We start from the raw sequence: 17,857 nt of genomic DNA, 5'->3' as shown, positions 1-17,857 counted from the left end.
GCAGTTAGGGAAGGAGAACAAAGCCAGCAACACCCATGTCCTGTGAATTAGTAATAAAAGAATTGTCTCATTGATATGCAGTTTCTCATTCTCACATGCACTAGACAGTGACAATACATGCCATGAAAGTCAGAATGATAATCCAGCTCACTGCTTGCTCCTCTGGCCCTCCATCAGTCACCAACATCTCAGGGCCTGCGCCCTGTGCAGCAACCATGTATGTCACACCACACACAACCCCCATGGCCCACAGTTTCCCAGATCGGTGTTGGCAAAGTGCTGTTCCAATTTGCCTCTGTCTCACATATCTGGGGAATTTGACAAGAACTGTGCAGGACATCTTAAGATTGCCAAAACTTGACTGTGTGCACAGCTGGGTTTCACTGGTGGCAATAGTGCTGGCGCCAGGAATCCTGGGGGGTTCTGAGGATTAACGTGATATAATAGCAACCACAGGCTAAAGTTTATAGAAGGTGGAAGTTGTAATTTATGTATACTCTCTGTTTTCTGGCAGCCAGCCAATCTTCTGTTTGTGCTGATATGTTACGCACTACACTATGTGCTTCTACTTTGCCAATAACCTTCCTTATGGCATCTTGTCAAATGTGTTTTAGAAGTTCAAGAACAGTAAATCGAAGAGCTCCCCCTTATTCACAGTGCATGCTATTCCTTCAAAGAACTCCTATAAATTAGTTAAACATGATTTCCCTTTCACAAAACCATGCTGATTCTTCTCAACTACTTTGAATTTTTCTAAGTGACAGCTATAAGATCCTTACTGATCAATTCTAACATGTTTGCCACAACTGACATCAAGCTAATTGGCCTAGTTTCCTGTTTCTACCTCCCTTTCTTCTTAAATGAAGGCTTGGATTTGCTACTTTATGATCCAAAGGAGCCCTTCCTGAATCTGGGGGATTTTGGAAAATTCACACCAGCACAACAACAACTTTGTTTTAACATTGAGAATGAAGTCCATCAGGACTGTGGGACTTGTCAGCTCACAAATTCATCAGTTTGCTCAGTACCACTTTCCTAGTGATTATAATTTCAGCAAGTTGCTCTCTTCCTTCAATCACCTGATTTACAGCAACTACTGAGATGTATTTCTGTAGTGAGGACAGAAGTAAAATGTTTGTTCATTTCATCTGCCATTCTCACTTCTTTGAGGACAAGTACTTACTTGAGTTACTTATTTCCTTTTTAGATACCTGTAGAAACTCTTACAATTTTATACTTTTATTTGGCTTCATCTCTTACTGGAATTACTTACTTCTGATTAATCTTCCAATTATTAAGTACTGTTCTTTAAATTTTGACCAATCATCTGATCTGCCAGTCATCTTTGCTTTTTCCTTAACAAATTTATTGAACCACAGATAGTGGGTATTTCCCTTGGAACTATTCTTTCTATTTCTTTCTATTTTGTTGAATAACTGAGCAATGTATATATGTAAGTATTCTGAAATATCCTCTTAAATGCCTGTCACTGAATTTCTATTCATCTTTCTCCTGATGTGGAGGTACCTGTGTTGGACTGAAGTTGACAAGGTCAGAAATCACATGACACTAGGTTATAGTCCAGCAAGTTTATTTGAAAACTCCAGCTTTTGGACCATAGATCCTTCATCAGGTGAAGTGAGAAAGAAGCACACAGAACACAGAATTTGTAAGTAAAAGATCAAAGGGTCACACAACTGATGAGGATGTATTAAACAAACCTAAGATGCTGTTAAATCTTTAGTCAGTTAGAAGGTTTTAATGTTAATGTTAATCAATTAAAGCCTTTTAACTGAGCAAAGATTTAACAGCATCTTGGGTTTGTTTAATACATCCTCATCAGTTGTGTGATCCTTTGATCTTTTACTTATAAATTGTGTGTGCTTTTTTCTCACTTCATCTGATGAAGGGGCGACGTTCCGAAAGCTTGTGTTTTCAAATAAACCAGTTGGACTATAACTTGGGGTGTTGTGTGAGTTCTGATTTTTCTTCTAACCTAATATTCCAGTTCACTTCAGCTTCTCTTGGAACATTCTTATGAAGTAGAATTCCATAAATATGACACTTGCCTAATGGGCACATTTTTAACTAGAGCAGAGTCGACGCTGTAGAGCTTATGTACTTCAAAGTTTCAACTTCTAAAGATAATAGTTATGTTTTTCATTATTTCTTCCACATTTTGTTATAATGCATATTTTAAGGAAATTCTAGTTTCACTGTAACCTATTCCCTATGGCAGTGTTAAAACTTATTTTCCATCAAGGGAAGGACATTGCAACATTTAAAACGATGGATGAGTAAACAAATGATACAAAATTATACTGTCTGTCCAGCTAGTTGTCACATTCTCTCCATTCAATTTAATGTTGATTAATATGTTGAAGAAGAAGTTCAGACATTTCATCATTCACACAGCAAATTAATTTTTTGCTTATCAACTTTCCATATCAAATGAGTTGTTTCTCACCTCTGAAATTAATTCCTGTTTCTTCTCATTTCTCTGACATGATGAAAAGGCATACAGGAAGAAGGATAAAATTATGTAGAAGAGTCGTTAAATGTACTGTAATGAAAAAAAATGAGAAAATGGAAGCTTGTGGGCTGAAGACATGATAAATGATTGGGGAAAGGTAGGGGGAAACTTCAGTTCATTTCAGTGCAGATGAATTGCATTGAAACAAAGGCAGAAAAAAATCGAGTGCAGCATCTCAAAAATAACGGGATGGAATGTGAAACTGTTTACGTGTGTGATTGCAACCTTGCATTAACCCGACACACTGTTGTGAATGGGTACAAAGGTCAATAATACTCATTATGTAAATGAGACAGAAGTTTCGTTTGAACATTTTGTGATTGGGGTGAAAGGTGTTCATCTCGTTTTAGAATGGGAAATTGTCACCTTTTAATCTGATGTATACTACAAATACATGTCAGGTCCAATTCTGAGCTTGTTTAAGCTGTGCCAACATTTGGATATGCGAAAGATTCAAAATACTACGACCCAGTTTCAATCTGTTGGCAATGTGAAAATATTAAATGGAAGGGAGCATTTGCTGGTTAATCCTTTCTGGAGCAAAGGAATATAGTATTTTGAAATTGATGAAATTGTTTCCTGGTGGCAGCAAGGGCAGATAGGTGTGACTCATCATGGGTCATCCATGTATCTTGAGAACTCAATATGGACGAGTTCATATTATAACAATATCCTTTCAAAAGTATCAAGCCAATAGCCAAAACAATAAAACAAACAAAATGAAGGCGAACAATTCAAATAAAAAATCACATTTCATTTAGAATCATAAAGCTGCACAGCATGGAAATAGACCCTTCCATCCAACTCGTCCATGCCGACCAGATATCCTAAATTAATCTGGTCCCATTTGCCAGCCTTTGACCCATATCCCTTTAAACCCTTCCTATTCATATACCCATCCAGATGCCTTTTAAATGTTGTGATTTTACCAGCCTCCACCACTTCATCTGGCAGCTCATTCCATACGTGCACCACTGTCTTCTGCTAATAGAAATTTAGACAGTACTCTTCTATCAGTCATTATTAATAATGGGCTCCTGTTAAAGAAAATCAGTTATTTTGAACAGTTCGTATTTATTGTTTATGTTGTACCTCTGGCTTTAATGAATGCAAGATGTTCTGAACCTGCTGGAAAAATTAAGCAGGTCTGGTAGCATTTCTGGAGAAAAATCAGAGTTAATGTTTCAGGTTGTTTCCATGCTGTACAGCTCTAAGACTCTAAATGAAATGTGTTTTTTTTAATTGTTCACCTTCACTTTGTTTGTTTTTATTGTTCTGGTTATTGGCTTGACACTTTTGAAAGGGTCACGTTATAATATGAACTCATCTATAATAAGTTCTCAAGATATGTGTCTCATGGGCCCTATTATAGCATGGTCTCAGATTAAAAACAGATCTGAGGAAGGGTCACTCGACCTGAAATGTTAACTCTGATTTCTCTCCACAGATGCTGACAACATGCTGAGCTTTTCCAGCAATTTCTGCTTTTGTTTCTGATTTACAGCATCCGCAGTTCTTGCGGTTTTTATTTAGGATGTTCTGAAGTTGTCACTCTTAGAGCTGTTGATTTGTTTTATTGGTTTACAATGAACCTATGTTCTAATGAGTTGAGTGGATTGTGGGTTCTGATGGCAGTAACTTAATCTCTGCATCTGCATCACACATTGTTTGCATCTTTAAGGTTTGCATCTGTTACATTGCCCAATATCTGGTCAGCTATTGTCTTGCTAGTAATTTTGTAGGAGTTGATATTCACATAGGTGCCATCAGTATCCGATCAGCTTCAGTTTGTTTTGATCATGGGCAATGAATCCACTATAGTTCACAACGCTGAACTCATTTTTATGTATTTCTTCTTCAGTGACGTCTTCACTATCATTATACCATTGCTGTTGGTTTCTGTCTGGAATGTAGCACCCAGGGCATACCTTTAGGGATTTTTGATAGAGTTCATAGTCTTGCAAGGCATGGCTGCATTTGTAGATTCCCTCTTCTATGTTGAATTTCATCTGTTAAGTTCTCAAGTCATCCTTACCATCACCAATTCTCTTGATCAGTTCACTACTGTAATTACAGTTTAAAGTTGATATGATGCCTTAATCAAAGGATTGAATTTTTGAGGTCATACTATTTGGTAGATAAAAGCATTTAAGGTTCCCATATTGAGTTAGCAGCTTTTCTAGAGGTAGGTCTGCAGGGCAATTGTCAAATGAGATGGCCTTTTTCAATATTTTGTGGTATCTGAGATGTTTAGTGGACATTTAACAGAAGTTCATCATGCAACCAGTCTTTGAAGATAGTCATCGAAGCTTTGGTATTCGGTGAGTATTGGCATGATCGTGACTTTAGGTTTGGATGATACAAACAGCATCGTTTGACAAATGTTCTGATAACAAGTGAAGTAGTTTGTATTATTTTGTGCAGCACAGGAAGATTGTCAGCTTTGCTTTAATCTGTTTAAATCTGGACATTGTTTCGGTGTCACTTTTTGTTGTTAGTATCTTCTCTGGTAACATTTTGTGGAACATGGCCACCTCAACAAAGTTGTCTTTATCTCATTAGGGAGCGATGTTGTGGCCAGATGATCCAGGGACTGTTATATTACTTGAAGTAATCTGTAAATTGCAGTGCTGGTTGATGAATCCTGCTATCCTTCTTTTGTCAGCTCCAAACTCTATAGGAGCATTGACATTACCGTTTATTTGGTGGCCAAACATTTTAGCTGGGTGCCTGGATAACAGGACCAGATAATTCAGATCTCAGCCAGGTGTCCCAAGTATATACAACCTAGACAGAGGGTATTGTCAGCCTTTGAGGCTTTTCCTCTTGCTTGGTTTCATCCATCTCCAGCAACACCCTTCCCAACTTCTCTTCTACTTTAAGCCATCCATGAATTGTTGATTCAGTGATCCCTAGTGTTTGTGTTGAATGCTGTTGGTATGGTGTGGTGGATGATCTTCAGCAATGGTGTAAGACTTTTGTAATTCAGTGCACATGATTTTGTATTAATCCCTGCATTATCAGTGCAAGATTGGCCAATATTTATACTGAGAACATTTGGGACTTAATTTGTCATGAGGTTGCTATCTCTTTGGCTGGTTCTCAATCCATTTGTGTACGAATGTTCTGAAACACTTTCTGAAATGATGAATCTACATGAATTTTTTGTGTTCCATGATGGATATGTTATACCACATTCAGTGCTAATGCAGACTGTGTTATTGAAGTAGTCAAGATTGGGGGTGATAGTGAGAGACTGAGAGATACACATGTTCTTGATCTGATCTGTGTAATGTAAGCACAGCGAAGCGCTGCTTTTTCTGACTTGGCTCAGCACAAGTAACTGGTTCACTGCACCATTTCAGAGGAGCACTAGGAGTCAACCACAATACTGTGGATCTGGACTCACAGATTGCTTCGAGAGAGTGAGAGTGGTAAACTTCCTTTCCCTAAAGAACATTATTGATCTCGGCAGGCTTTTATGACAATTGGTACTTGCATGTTTATTCTTAATGAGACAAGCATTTCATTCCAAATTTATTACTGAATTGAATATAAATTCTTGTTGCAGTCATGGTGGGATATCAAATCTTTTTTCTGCAGCATTAGTCCAGGGCTCAGGATTATCTGTCCCATAACATTATGACTGTGCTACTCTCTGCCTAATGATGGGAGAGTGGATATCGATCTTATGCTGAAACAGCCAGCAGGAAGGACTTTGATAAATAATTATCTTTGAGATGGGCCCTTAAATGGGCAAACAACAGACTAATCGTCTTGATAGATCCACCTGGAAAATTACAAGTTTCCTGAGCTAGGCCACCTCTCAAATGAACACGCCAAGAAATGTGAAATTTTTCACTACACATTTTTCACCACAAAAAGGACAAATGAGCCTGAAAATTGCCATTGGCGTTTCACCATTGGTGTAGGAATCTTATTTGCATGTGTAACCCATTTCAGGAGAAGAGGCAGCTCTCTCGAGTTAAAAAAAAATAGTTTGGCTAAAAAACATCCTATTTTTCAATTATGGGTAACTTATTACTTAGGTGAGAAATGGACAGCATATCATTCAAGACTGCTCCCACTGTTTTGCTTCTTCCACTAACTGGTTTTCTTTTGCATTATTATTGCCCAAGTTTAAACCAGAGTTATTAAAAGAAAGGATATCCTCAGAAAATTATGTACTCATAACTTTACCAGAATGAAGTGTTTTTTTTTTAAAAATGCAGCAAATATTTTCAGAATATCAAACTGCAGGGGGTAGCCATCTTTCAGGAGGGACACCAACTGAGGATAGAGTACAAGCTTCTCATTAAACTGTCTGACAGTTCATTCTGGTGAATTTATGAGTACACAGTGTTCTAAAGATGTCCATTCTGATTTCAGCTTGGCAGTTGCTAATGTCTGTCCATGAGAAGAGCAGAGTAGTTATGTCTTGTACTCTGGCCAATATTTATCCCTCAATCAATATCACAAAAAAAAATCTGGTTGTTATCATGTTGCTGTCTGGGTTTGTTTTTGTGGGCAAATTGGCCACTATGTTTACTACCTTATGTTGTGTTAAGACATAGCGGTACTGGAGGTAGTCCAGAGACATTTTACTAGGCTGATCCAGGTATGGAAGGATCCTGTTATGAGGAGAAGTTGAGTTGATTGGGCCCGAATTCATTAGATTTTAGAAAAATGAGAGGCAGCCTTGTTGAAACATATCAAATTGTTAGGGGACTTGACAAGGCAGATGCAAAAAGGTGGTTTCCCCTTGTGGGAGAACATAATTTCAGCATTAGAGATCACCTAGTTATTCAGAAAATAGGAGAAGTCTCTTCTCTGAGGGCAATGAATCTGTGGAATTCTTTACCACAGAGGGCTATCAAGGCTGAATCATTAAGTATATTCAAAGCTGAGATTAATCAATAAGGGAATTTAGAGTTATGGAGAAAGAGCAGAAAAGAGACATTGAAGATTATCATATCAGTCATGATTTCACTGAATGGTGGTGCAGACTTAATGGGCTGCAAGGCCTATTTCTGCTCTTACCTCTTATGTCTCACTATCAGTGCACTCATGATTTCAAAGCATCATAGCATGTAACCTAAGAATATAACAATCCTGTAGTCTATTTAACCTAGATCACTGGAAACATGCCTCTTTGTAACTAATTGCTTAATAATTTGCCCCCATACACTTGTACATCAACTGTTGTAACTGTAATAAATGTCTGTTGGTTTCTTCACCACCACAACATCCAGTTCCTCATGTACAGCGGATAACATAAGTGTTGCTAAATCAGGTAAAATCTCGCTGTTGGAAGCGGACTCACTAAACCTTAAACCTCAATGTGTTTAATAATTAGCTGCAAAGCGTTTTGAGAAATAAAGTGGTTATGAGGAAGATCATTTGGTGCTTTTACTTAAGAGAATTTTTAAACTGGATGCTGAGACGACATGAAAGCCCCTAAAGCCTTGTCAATGGATCACATTTCAAGGATGTTGAGTTCTGATATTATTGCATCAAGGAACAAGACCTTTCTGTTTTTGAACAGTGTGACTTGTATGAAGAACTGTAATAAATCTATCTGACCTACATCAGAACACTGGGTCAAAGTCAGAGCACACCTCGCAAATGTGACATTTATGGAAATGTTAAGTTAATATTTCTTGCGAAACCTGATATGACCTTTTTTTGCATTTACAGATATTTTATATCCTTTCTGTGTAAGCACGTAGCGAAGAATAAATTGAACTTGAACTGTTTTTGTACCCATTTCCCTGTTTACTCTTCTGATGGTGTTGACTTAGGTTTCAGTACAGTCTCATGGCCTTTTACAAATCAACCAAATCAAATGGGCATCTTGTAAGTATGAGACAAGATAATGATAGAGAAGAAGCTGTTCAAATATAGATATCACCTCTAAGGTCAACTCGACATTCAGCCAATGCACACAAAAATATACAACCCAACATTGGAGCTAACCAGGCAATAGTCAAGAGAGGGGATATTCTTGGAATGTATCCAATGTTCCTTTTATGTTACAATGAAGATGTAGGAATATGTAGGATTGTAACGAGAATTATTTCCTGTTTGGCTAGATGTTGTTGTGCATCTGAGAACTGCGATTTTGTTTTGTTACAATGGAGCAGTAATTTTTATTCGAGGGTCCTCTGCCTGAGGGCAGGTCTGCCTGACAATGTTATTATTTCCACAAGGGGTAGGACAAGGACACAGGTTCCAAATCTACCTCAGCCGGAATGGGGATTGAACCTTGTACTGTTGGCATAAATCTGATCCATCCGGCCAACTGAAAAGCCAACATTCGCTCAACAATTATGTTTGCTATTGCTACTGATTGAAGTGTTGTTGAGTTATAATTCTGGTAGATGTTGGTGAATGAAGCAAAGGTTTCTGTTGACAAACCATCAATGAACCAGTTAGTCCTCTGAGAGAGAATCTCTAAATGCCCATATGCCCTCACAAATAGATTACAAACATAAAACAATCCAAGGCATATGCACACTATTTTTCCAACAAGGCCCTTTTAAAAAAGTCATGAAAATCCATTTGTTCCTATATCCAAACTCAGTATTTTTCAAACTTTGGAATAACTTTAACGGTAGTAATTTTGTAAGATTGATCATTTTCTGCAGCTGCCTTTCTCATTGCTGCCAGCATATCACTGAGATCTTTTTCTCTTGGCATTGATGTGGCTATCAACTCTCTCTTTGAGTTTGAGTGCACAGTTGTCATTAGAGAGCTTCAGTAATTCTATTGTGATTTATGTTGCTTGTTGAATAGCAAACTCACCTGAAATTCAGTGACTGGTGTTATGAAGGCTTCATAGAGTCATACAGCATGGAAACAGAGCTTTTGGGAAAAGACCCTTGTCATTCATCTAATCTCTGCCCCCATGATTATTTAATTTTTTTAGGGACTTGAGGTTTGAACGATTGTGGAAAAATAAATTTGTTCCAAGATCTGTGGCCATATTTTGTTTACAAAATAGTCAAATGAAAAGACATATAGCAACATTATTTTTAAAATGGCAGTCATGGGAATCATAATTTCAGTTATTTTCTTAGCTTGACATTTTAAAAATTACCAATTGGGGTTTCATGGCTATCTTGTTCAAACAGTGTTTTGCTTGACGATTGTTTGGTTTACAGAGAAAAAAACTGGATGATGACAATTTCCAACATGAAAATTCAGTGCAATAACCTGGTGATGACAGATCACCACTTGCTTTTTCTGGAGCTCCATTGCGGAGCCCTATCATGAACATCACAGGGTATGCTCCGTGTGCAGCAACCACATGCACCGTCATCACCAGGGCTTCCCTATCCCTGTTCCCTAAGCAGGGTTTCAATTTCCCTCTGCCCATCTTGTGTAAGGCAATTTGACCAGAACTGCACAGGGCAAGTCCAGACTGCCATCAAATTCACAGCTGGGCCTCAAAAATGGCACCAGTGTCAGAAACCCTTGAGGTTCTGGCAGTGCCAAGTACCTCTACCTCCAGTGAGAGGGGCAATATCACGAGTGGGGCAGCATTGTATCAGTAGTGAAGTGAATTTGGGAAGATTGTGTAAGAAATCTTGCTGGGACTGTGAAAAGAAACCATAAGACCTTGAAATATAGGAGCGGAATTAGGCCATTTGATCCATCAGGTCTGCCTTACTATTCAATCATGGCTGATATATTTCTCAAAAACCTTTCTCCTGCCTTCTCCTATCACCTTTGATCCTCTTACTAATCAAGAACCTACCTACCTCTGTCTTAAATATACTCAATGACTTGGCCTCCAGAACCTTCTGCAGCAATGAGTTTCACAGAGTCACCACTCTCTCGCTGAAGATATTCCTCTTCACCTCAAATCGACATGAGACTTGCCAAAATTGACACAACTTCTGGTAAAAATCAGCCCTGTAGTTTCAATATGTTTTTAACTACGGAACAGATTTTTTTTCTAAGAAATGGTTTCGCATGATGAACACGTATATGACTTGCAATGCTGAATATGGAGCATAGGCACAGAGCTCCTATATCAGGATCAACTACAAGAAGGGAGAAGAATGTGGGCCAAAAGTAATGATGCTGGCTGCTATGGCGGTTTCCCAGTGCTGTTTTAGTGTATGTCATTTTGATGGAGGCCAGCTGTAGAAAGCCTGGCTAACTCAACTCTTTCCCCACCCAAGTGCCAGATAGCAAATTTAGCATTGAATTAGATTAAATTAATGGAGGTCAATTAGAATTTTCGATCTCAGGCTTTCCACACTGTTATGAAGCTGCATAAGACCTTAAAGTGAGCACTCAGTGTTGTATGAGGACGTCAGAAGTCTCATGACACCAGCTTATAGTCCAACAAGTTTATTTGAAATCACAAGCTTTCAGAGCAGGTGGAATGAAGAGAAGCACCCAGGAACAGAATTTATACGCACCCTTTCTCCTTAATCCACCTAGCCTACACATCCCTGGACACTACAGAGTAATTTTAGCATGGCCAAACAACCTAACCTGCACATCTTTGGGCTGTGGAAGGAAACTGGAGCAGCCAGAGGAAACCCACACAGACATGGGGAGAAAGTGCAAAGTCCACACAGACAGTTGCCCAGGTCTGGAATCTGACCCAGAGGCCGAGGTGCTAACCATTGAGCCACTGTGCCGGGAAAATCCAGCCCGAGATTTCCGACACACCTACCCAATTGCCATTCCCGCTTCTCAGTTACAACACCAGAATTGAAAAACTCAAGAATCATGGAATGGTAACAGCACGAAAAGAGGTCATTTAGCCAGCGGCATCTGTTCTGGTCTCCAAAGGAACAATGCATCTCATGTCCCCTTGCTCACCTTCTTCCTGTAACACTCCAATTCTTCCTTTGCACATAAGAATTCATTCCCTCTTCAATAGGCTGCTTCCACCACACACTCAATGAGTGTGTTTGAGTTCTCCACCGCACGTTGCACCGAAAGGATTTTCCCTATGCCTTCAAATCTTCAAACCTTCCTCCAGTCCAAAAATATATATCCAACACAACTTTCTGTTTGCTATCGGACAGTTTTGTATCCATGTTGCCATTGCCTCTGTTTATTGCAGGAGCATTATAAATCTGTTGTCTGGAATTCCTTGCTGTGTGGAAGTCCATATACACCACATCATCACCATTATCAACTTCCTCTATTCATTCATCAAAATTATCCAACAATTTGGTTGAAGAGAATTGTGATTATTCCTTAAGTCACAAAGCTTATGAAACTCAGAGGTTGTAGTTTAATGGTATACATTTCTATTGTTATGCAGCACTTTATACTATTCAGTAGACCAATGCTAACTCCAACCTCAAGTAAAATATTTAAAGTATTTAAGCTACATATTAAATACAGTGCCTTGAAAAAGGATTCCTTACAATTACCAGGTGCATGTGGACTGCTAGTGACTCTAAAATCTAGTAACTATATGTAAATAATGGAATACTATGATTGTGGCATATTATGATCATGCTGGCAACAATTTTTAACTGCAAGTTTTTTTTAATGTTCTCAATTATTCTGATGTATCAATTGAAAAAAAAACTTGCAGATCCAAGAAATACTGGAGAAAGTGAACTGCAGATCCAAGAAAGACTGGAGAAAGTGAACTGCACATCACTTAAAAAGAACAAAAATAGCATTTACTTAACACTTTGACACATCTGGCAGTTATGTAAAGTTAAAGTGCTTTACAGTCAATGAAGTATTGAAGTTTAGGAGCTGTTGCGATGTAAAAACCATGGCAACTAATTTATTGACCAGATCACTGGAGATAATTCTCTGCTTTTTTTTAAGTAATGGAATTTTATATTTACCATCCAACCTGAGCAACAGAATTTAATTCAGGCTCTATCACAGGATGGCATCCCACTCCTGTCACCACACAGTTTGATTCGTGATAGTCAGCATGGATTTGTGAGGGGTAGATCATGCCTCACAGACCTTATTGAGTTCTTTGAAGAGGTGACCAAACACATGGATGAAGGTAGAGCAGTGGATGTGGTATACATGGATTTAAGTAAGGCATTTGATAAGGTACCCCATGGTAGGCTCATGCAGAAGGTAAGGAGGCACGGGATAGGGGGAAATGTGGCAGATTGGATTCAGAATTGGCTGACCCTTAGAAGACAAAGGGTGGTAGTGGACAGAAAATATTCAACATGGTGCTCAGTTACAAGTGATGTACCACAAGGATCTGTTCTGGGTCCTCTTCTATTTGTGATTTTTGTAAATGATTTGGATGTAGGAGTGGAAGGGTGCATTAGTAAGTTTACGGACGATACAAAGGTGGGTCGAGTTGTGGATAGTGCGGAGGGCTTTTCTAGGTTACAAAGGGACATTGATAGGATGCAGAGCTGGACTGAGAAGTGGCAGATGGAGTTTAACCCTGAAAAGTGTGAGGCGATTCATTTTGGAAGGACAAACTTGAAAGCAGAATACAGGGTTAACGGAAAGATTCTTGGCAGTGTGGAGGAGCAGAGGGATCTTGGGGTTCATGTCCACAGTTCCCTGAAAGCTGCCAAGCAGGTGGATAGAGTTGTTAAGAAGGCGTATGGTAAGTTAGCTTTCATTAATAGAGGGATCGAGTTCAAGAGCTGTGAAGTTATGCTCCAGCTATACAAAACCCTGGTTTGGCCACATCTGGAGGATTGTGTCCAGTTCTGGTCGCCTCATTACAGGAAAGATGTGGAAGTGTTGGAATAGGTGCAGAGGAGATTTACCAGGCTGTTGCAGAGATAGTAGGAACTGCAGATGCTGGTGAATCTGAGATAACAAGGTGTAGAGCTGGATGAACATGGCAGGCCAAGCAGCATCAGAGGAGCAGGAAGGCTGACGTTTCGGGCCTAGGCCCTTCTTCAGAAAATTTTCTGTGTTTATCCAGCTCTGCACCTTGTTATCTCTTTACCAGGATGTTGCCTGGAATGGGGGGAAGGTCTTACGAGGAAAGGTTGAGAGAGCTAGGGCTTTTCTCTTTAGAACGACGAAGGGTGAGAGGTGACTTGATAGAGGTATACAAAATGATCAGAGGTATAGATAGAGTGGACAGCCAGAGACTTTTTCCTAGGGTGGAGGTAGCTATTATGAGGGGGCATAGTTTTAAAGTAAGTGGTGGTAGATGTACGGGAGACGTCAGAGGTAGGTTCTTTACTCAGAGAGTGGTAGGGGTGTGGAATGCGTTGCTGGAGCGGGTAGTGGAGTCGGCCTCATTAGGGGCATTTAAGCGGCTATTAGATTGGCATATGGATGATAGTATAAGGTAGGGGTGGAGGTTAGATAGACCTTAGGATTAGGGTAAAAGTTCGGCGCAACATCATGGGCTGAAGGACCTGTACTCTGCTGTACTGTTCTATGTTCTATGTTCAACAATGCAGTGCACCCTTAGCATCAGTTTTGTTTTCAAGCCCTGGAGTAGAACTTAAACCAAAACATTTGACTCAGAGTGTTACCAACTGAACCATGGCTCATAATTCTGTTGTAATTGATTAAAGCTTCCAGACATTGTATGACTTTGTCACTTGTAGCAATTGTCTCCTAATCATGTGCATTTTCTCCCAAGACCTCATGATTTTGTAACTTATTGGAGGAATTACAGACAAAAGGAAAACCTACGTATGATGCTAAAAGTTTGGGAAGCTGGACTGCTGCTGATATTTACACAGAATATGCAGTGCTAATAATAGTTTTACGAACATTACATAGGTACACACAAAATAGGAACAGAAGTGAACCATTTAGCACCTTAGCCTTCTCAGCTATTTGATAAGATTATGCTGAACAGTTTCTGTTTCAAATTCCATATTCCTAGCTACCCTCAATAACCCTTGATTCCATTGCCCAACAACAATCTGTCCACTTCTGCCTTAAAAATATTCACTGTTCCCATGCGCACTGCTCTCTGAGGCAGTATTCCAAAGTTGCACAACCGTCCTCGAAATCTCCTAATCTCTGTTTTAAAAGGACGATCCCTTATTTTACAGGCATGCTGTCTAGTTCTGCCCTCACTCTTCTAAATTCCAGCAAGACAAACACAACCTGTTCCTATAAGAAATCTCATTCACTCCAAGTAGCAACCCAGTCAACCTCCTCTGATCTCCTTCAGTGCACTTATGTCCCTTGTTAATAAGGAGTCAAAAATCTTTGTGCAGCATCCGAGAAGTGGCCTCACCAAAGGCCTGTATAACTGAAGAATAACATCATTACTTTTCTTTGCACTTCCTGTCAGGACAAATGACAGCATCCCATTAGCTTTCTTGATTATATGCAGTTGCCTGCACACTCGTGTTTTGTGACTCATGCAGAAGAACACCCAAATCCTCATAATTCTGCACTCGTTCTCCATTTAAGAATTACTTTGCTTGTTTTTATTTCTCCTGCCAAAGTGAACAGCTTCACTTTTTTTTTCAACATTATAATTCCATCTACCAGATTTCAGCTCTTTCATGCAACCTATCTATATTCGTCTGCAACTTCCTCATGTCGTCTTTCCAATGGATTTTCCTACCTATCTTGCTGTTGTCTGAAAACTTAGCTACCATGCTTTCACTCCCCTCACCTAAGCTATTGATGTAAATTGTAAATGTTGCAGCACCAGTGCAAAGCTCTGCAGGACTCCATTCATCACATCATGCCAATGAAAGATCCATTTATTCATATTTTCTGTCTTCTGTCAACCAGCCAATATGTTACCCTCTCCACCATGAGCTTTTATTTTCCATAATAACCTTTCATATAGCATTTATCACATGTCTTCTGGAAATCTAAGTGCTGTATAGTTGTACAGGCTCCTCTTTTTCCACAATGGACTCCTTTAAAGAGCTCCAATAAATTGGTTCATCATGATACCATTTTCATAAAACCACATTGACTCTTCCTGATTACCTTGGCTTTTTCTAAGTGCACAATCTTCCTTCAGTGATCAATTCCAACATCTCTCCATGACAAATGTCAAACTAACTGTCCTATAGATTCCTGCTTTAGAACTAGTCATCATAGTTTAAAAATAAGGAGTGCCCATTTCAAACAGAACTGAGAAAATGTTGTTTTCTCTCAAGGGTGAGAGTCTTTGGAATTCCCTTCCTCAAAAGGCAGTGGATGTGGACTCTTTAAATATGTTTAAAGTAGAGCGAGATAGATTCTTGATTACCAAGGGTAGAAGATTAACAGGGATATGCAGGAATGTAGAGTTGAGATTACAATCAGATCAGCCATAATCTTGTTGAATGGGGGAGCAGGCTCAAAGGGCCAAGAGGCCGACTCTGTTTCCTTTTTTGTGTGGTTTCTACTTCCCACCCTTTTTGAATAGAGGGCATAGATTTGCTACTCCAGTCCTATTGAACCTTTCCTGAATCTAGGGAATTTTTCAAAAATTAATACCAATGCATCAACTATCACATTAGGAATCTCTTTAAGGGTTAGGGTGATGTCTATCTGGACTCATAGAATCTCTACAGTGTAGAAGCAGGCCATTTTACCCAACAAGTTCACACCTACCCTCCACTGAGACCCACTCCTTACCCTATCCCTGTAACCCTGCATTTCCCATGGTTATTCCAGCTAGGCTGCAAGTCCCTGGACACTAGGGGCAATTTAGCATGGCCAATCCACCTAACCTACACATCTTTGAACTGTGGGAGGAAACCAGAGCACCCAGAGGAAGTCCATGCAGACATGAAGAGAACATGCAAACTCCACACAGAGGCTGGAATTGAACCTGGGTCCCTGGCACTGTGAGATAGTAGTGCTAATCACTGAGCCACCATGCTGCCCATGGGCTTAGAGGCTTGCCAGCCCACAGCTCCATCAGTTTGCTTTGTACCATTTCCCTCCTTATTATATAGAGCACTGATACAGGTGCTGAGGAAGAAAATATTTGGAGAGAACTCTCCGATGATTATTTTAACAACTACAGAAAGTTTTTAAAAAAAGTGATATAATTATCATTCTAACTCTCACTTTAGGAACTACAGTAATGCGCATGACAGCTTACGATGCAGATGACCCCAATACAGACAATGCAGTTCTGCGCTACAGCATCATTAAACAGACACCAGAGACACCATCTCCGAACATGTTCTACATAGACCCGGAGAAAGGAGACATTGTCACTGTAGTGCCGCCTTCAATCTTGGACCGAGAGGTAAGTGAAAAGTCTATCATTGATTTTTGTGTTTTACCTATTCAGTGTTTTACCGTTGAACTGATCCCTGTGGACGTGTATTTGTGTGATTTAAAGAAATTAAGATTTTTTTTCATATGGACATCATCAACGAAGCTTCAGTGTCGTATAATAAAAAAAAAACAATGAAAGGCACATAGCAAGCAGCTTCAGCACAAAGCCCATCCACAGGAAACATTGAAAGATGATAAAACCATAATCATTAGTAACACTGCTCATGATGAACCATTGTCTTTCAAATATTAAAAACAGTGAGTTCTGTTATAATAATGAGGTTTGATTGCAACATTAATTCAGCAATATAATTTATCTCTAGAGTACCATATCATTTGTTTTGTTTGTAATGTTAGTTGTGCTTATCTTCATATTACCCTTCTTCAGCCAGGCAGATAAAGTGCAGAAAGTTGACTTCTGCATGATGTTACTCCCAGCAGATTGGCAGAACATAAATGTCTAGAATAGACCATCATGCTATATAATCTTCTTGCTGTGAAATGTTGTGCTGCACTATTGTAAAATTGCCAAGGACTGGTGTAAGTCTTGAATGGAATATTACTAAGTCCAAATGTCAGCCTTGCATGCAGCTCTGTACCTCTGTTCATAATTCTGTTCTTCTTTGCAGTCATTGTCTCATGCTGAACAAGACTGTTCACAACATTGGTATCCAATCCAATCTTGATCCCAAATCTTCTCCATTGCAAAGGCCACAAAGTTTCATCTCCATAATGTTAACTTACCTTAAATCTATCTCTGCTTGTCCGCTGCTGAAATTACCACCTCCAAATTCAATTGTTTCAATATTTTTGATTGACTTTCCAACCTCAGTAAACCTCAGTTCATTCAAAACTCTGCTGACCATATCCTATATTGTAGAAAGTCAAACTCACCAGTTATCCATATCCTCACTAAGCTAAATAAAAACCAAAAGAACTGCGGATGCTGTAAATCAGGAACAAAAACAAAGTTGCTGGAAAAGCTCAGCAGGTCTGGCAGCATCTGTGGAGGAGAAAACAGAGTTAACTTTTCGGGTCTGGTGACCCTTCCCCAGACCTTCAGAGGAAGGGTCACCGGACCCGAAATGTTAACTCTGTTTTCTCCTCCACAGATGCTGCCAGACCTGCTGAGCT

At 39.4% G+C, this 17,857-nt stretch overlaps 1 protein-coding gene across 1 annotated transcript in view; it reads left to right on the top strand.

Moving 5' to 3' along the window:
* cdh13 (cadherin 13, H-cadherin (heart)) overlaps nt 1–17,857 on the top strand; it is a 1,009,596-nt gene that overhangs the window by 671,841 nt on the left and 319,898 nt on the right. Inside the window, exon 7 of the mRNA XM_048606112.1 lies at nt 16,513–16,691. Within this exon, the coding sequence (XP_048462069.1) occupies nt 16,513–16,691 (179 nt within the window). The remainder of the gene's footprint in view (nt 1–16,512; nt 16,692–17,857) is intronic.

The sequence above is a fragment of the Rhincodon typus genome, chromosome 15, assembly GCF_021869965.1.
Source record: "Rhincodon typus isolate 14 chromosome 15, sRhiTyp1.1, whole genome shotgun sequence".
NCBI lineage: Eukaryota > Metazoa > Chordata > Chondrichthyes > Orectolobiformes > Rhincodontidae > Rhincodon > Rhincodon typus.
The sequence above is the reverse complement of the archived record's forward strand: the minus strand, read 5'-3'. Positions and strand labels throughout refer to the sequence as shown.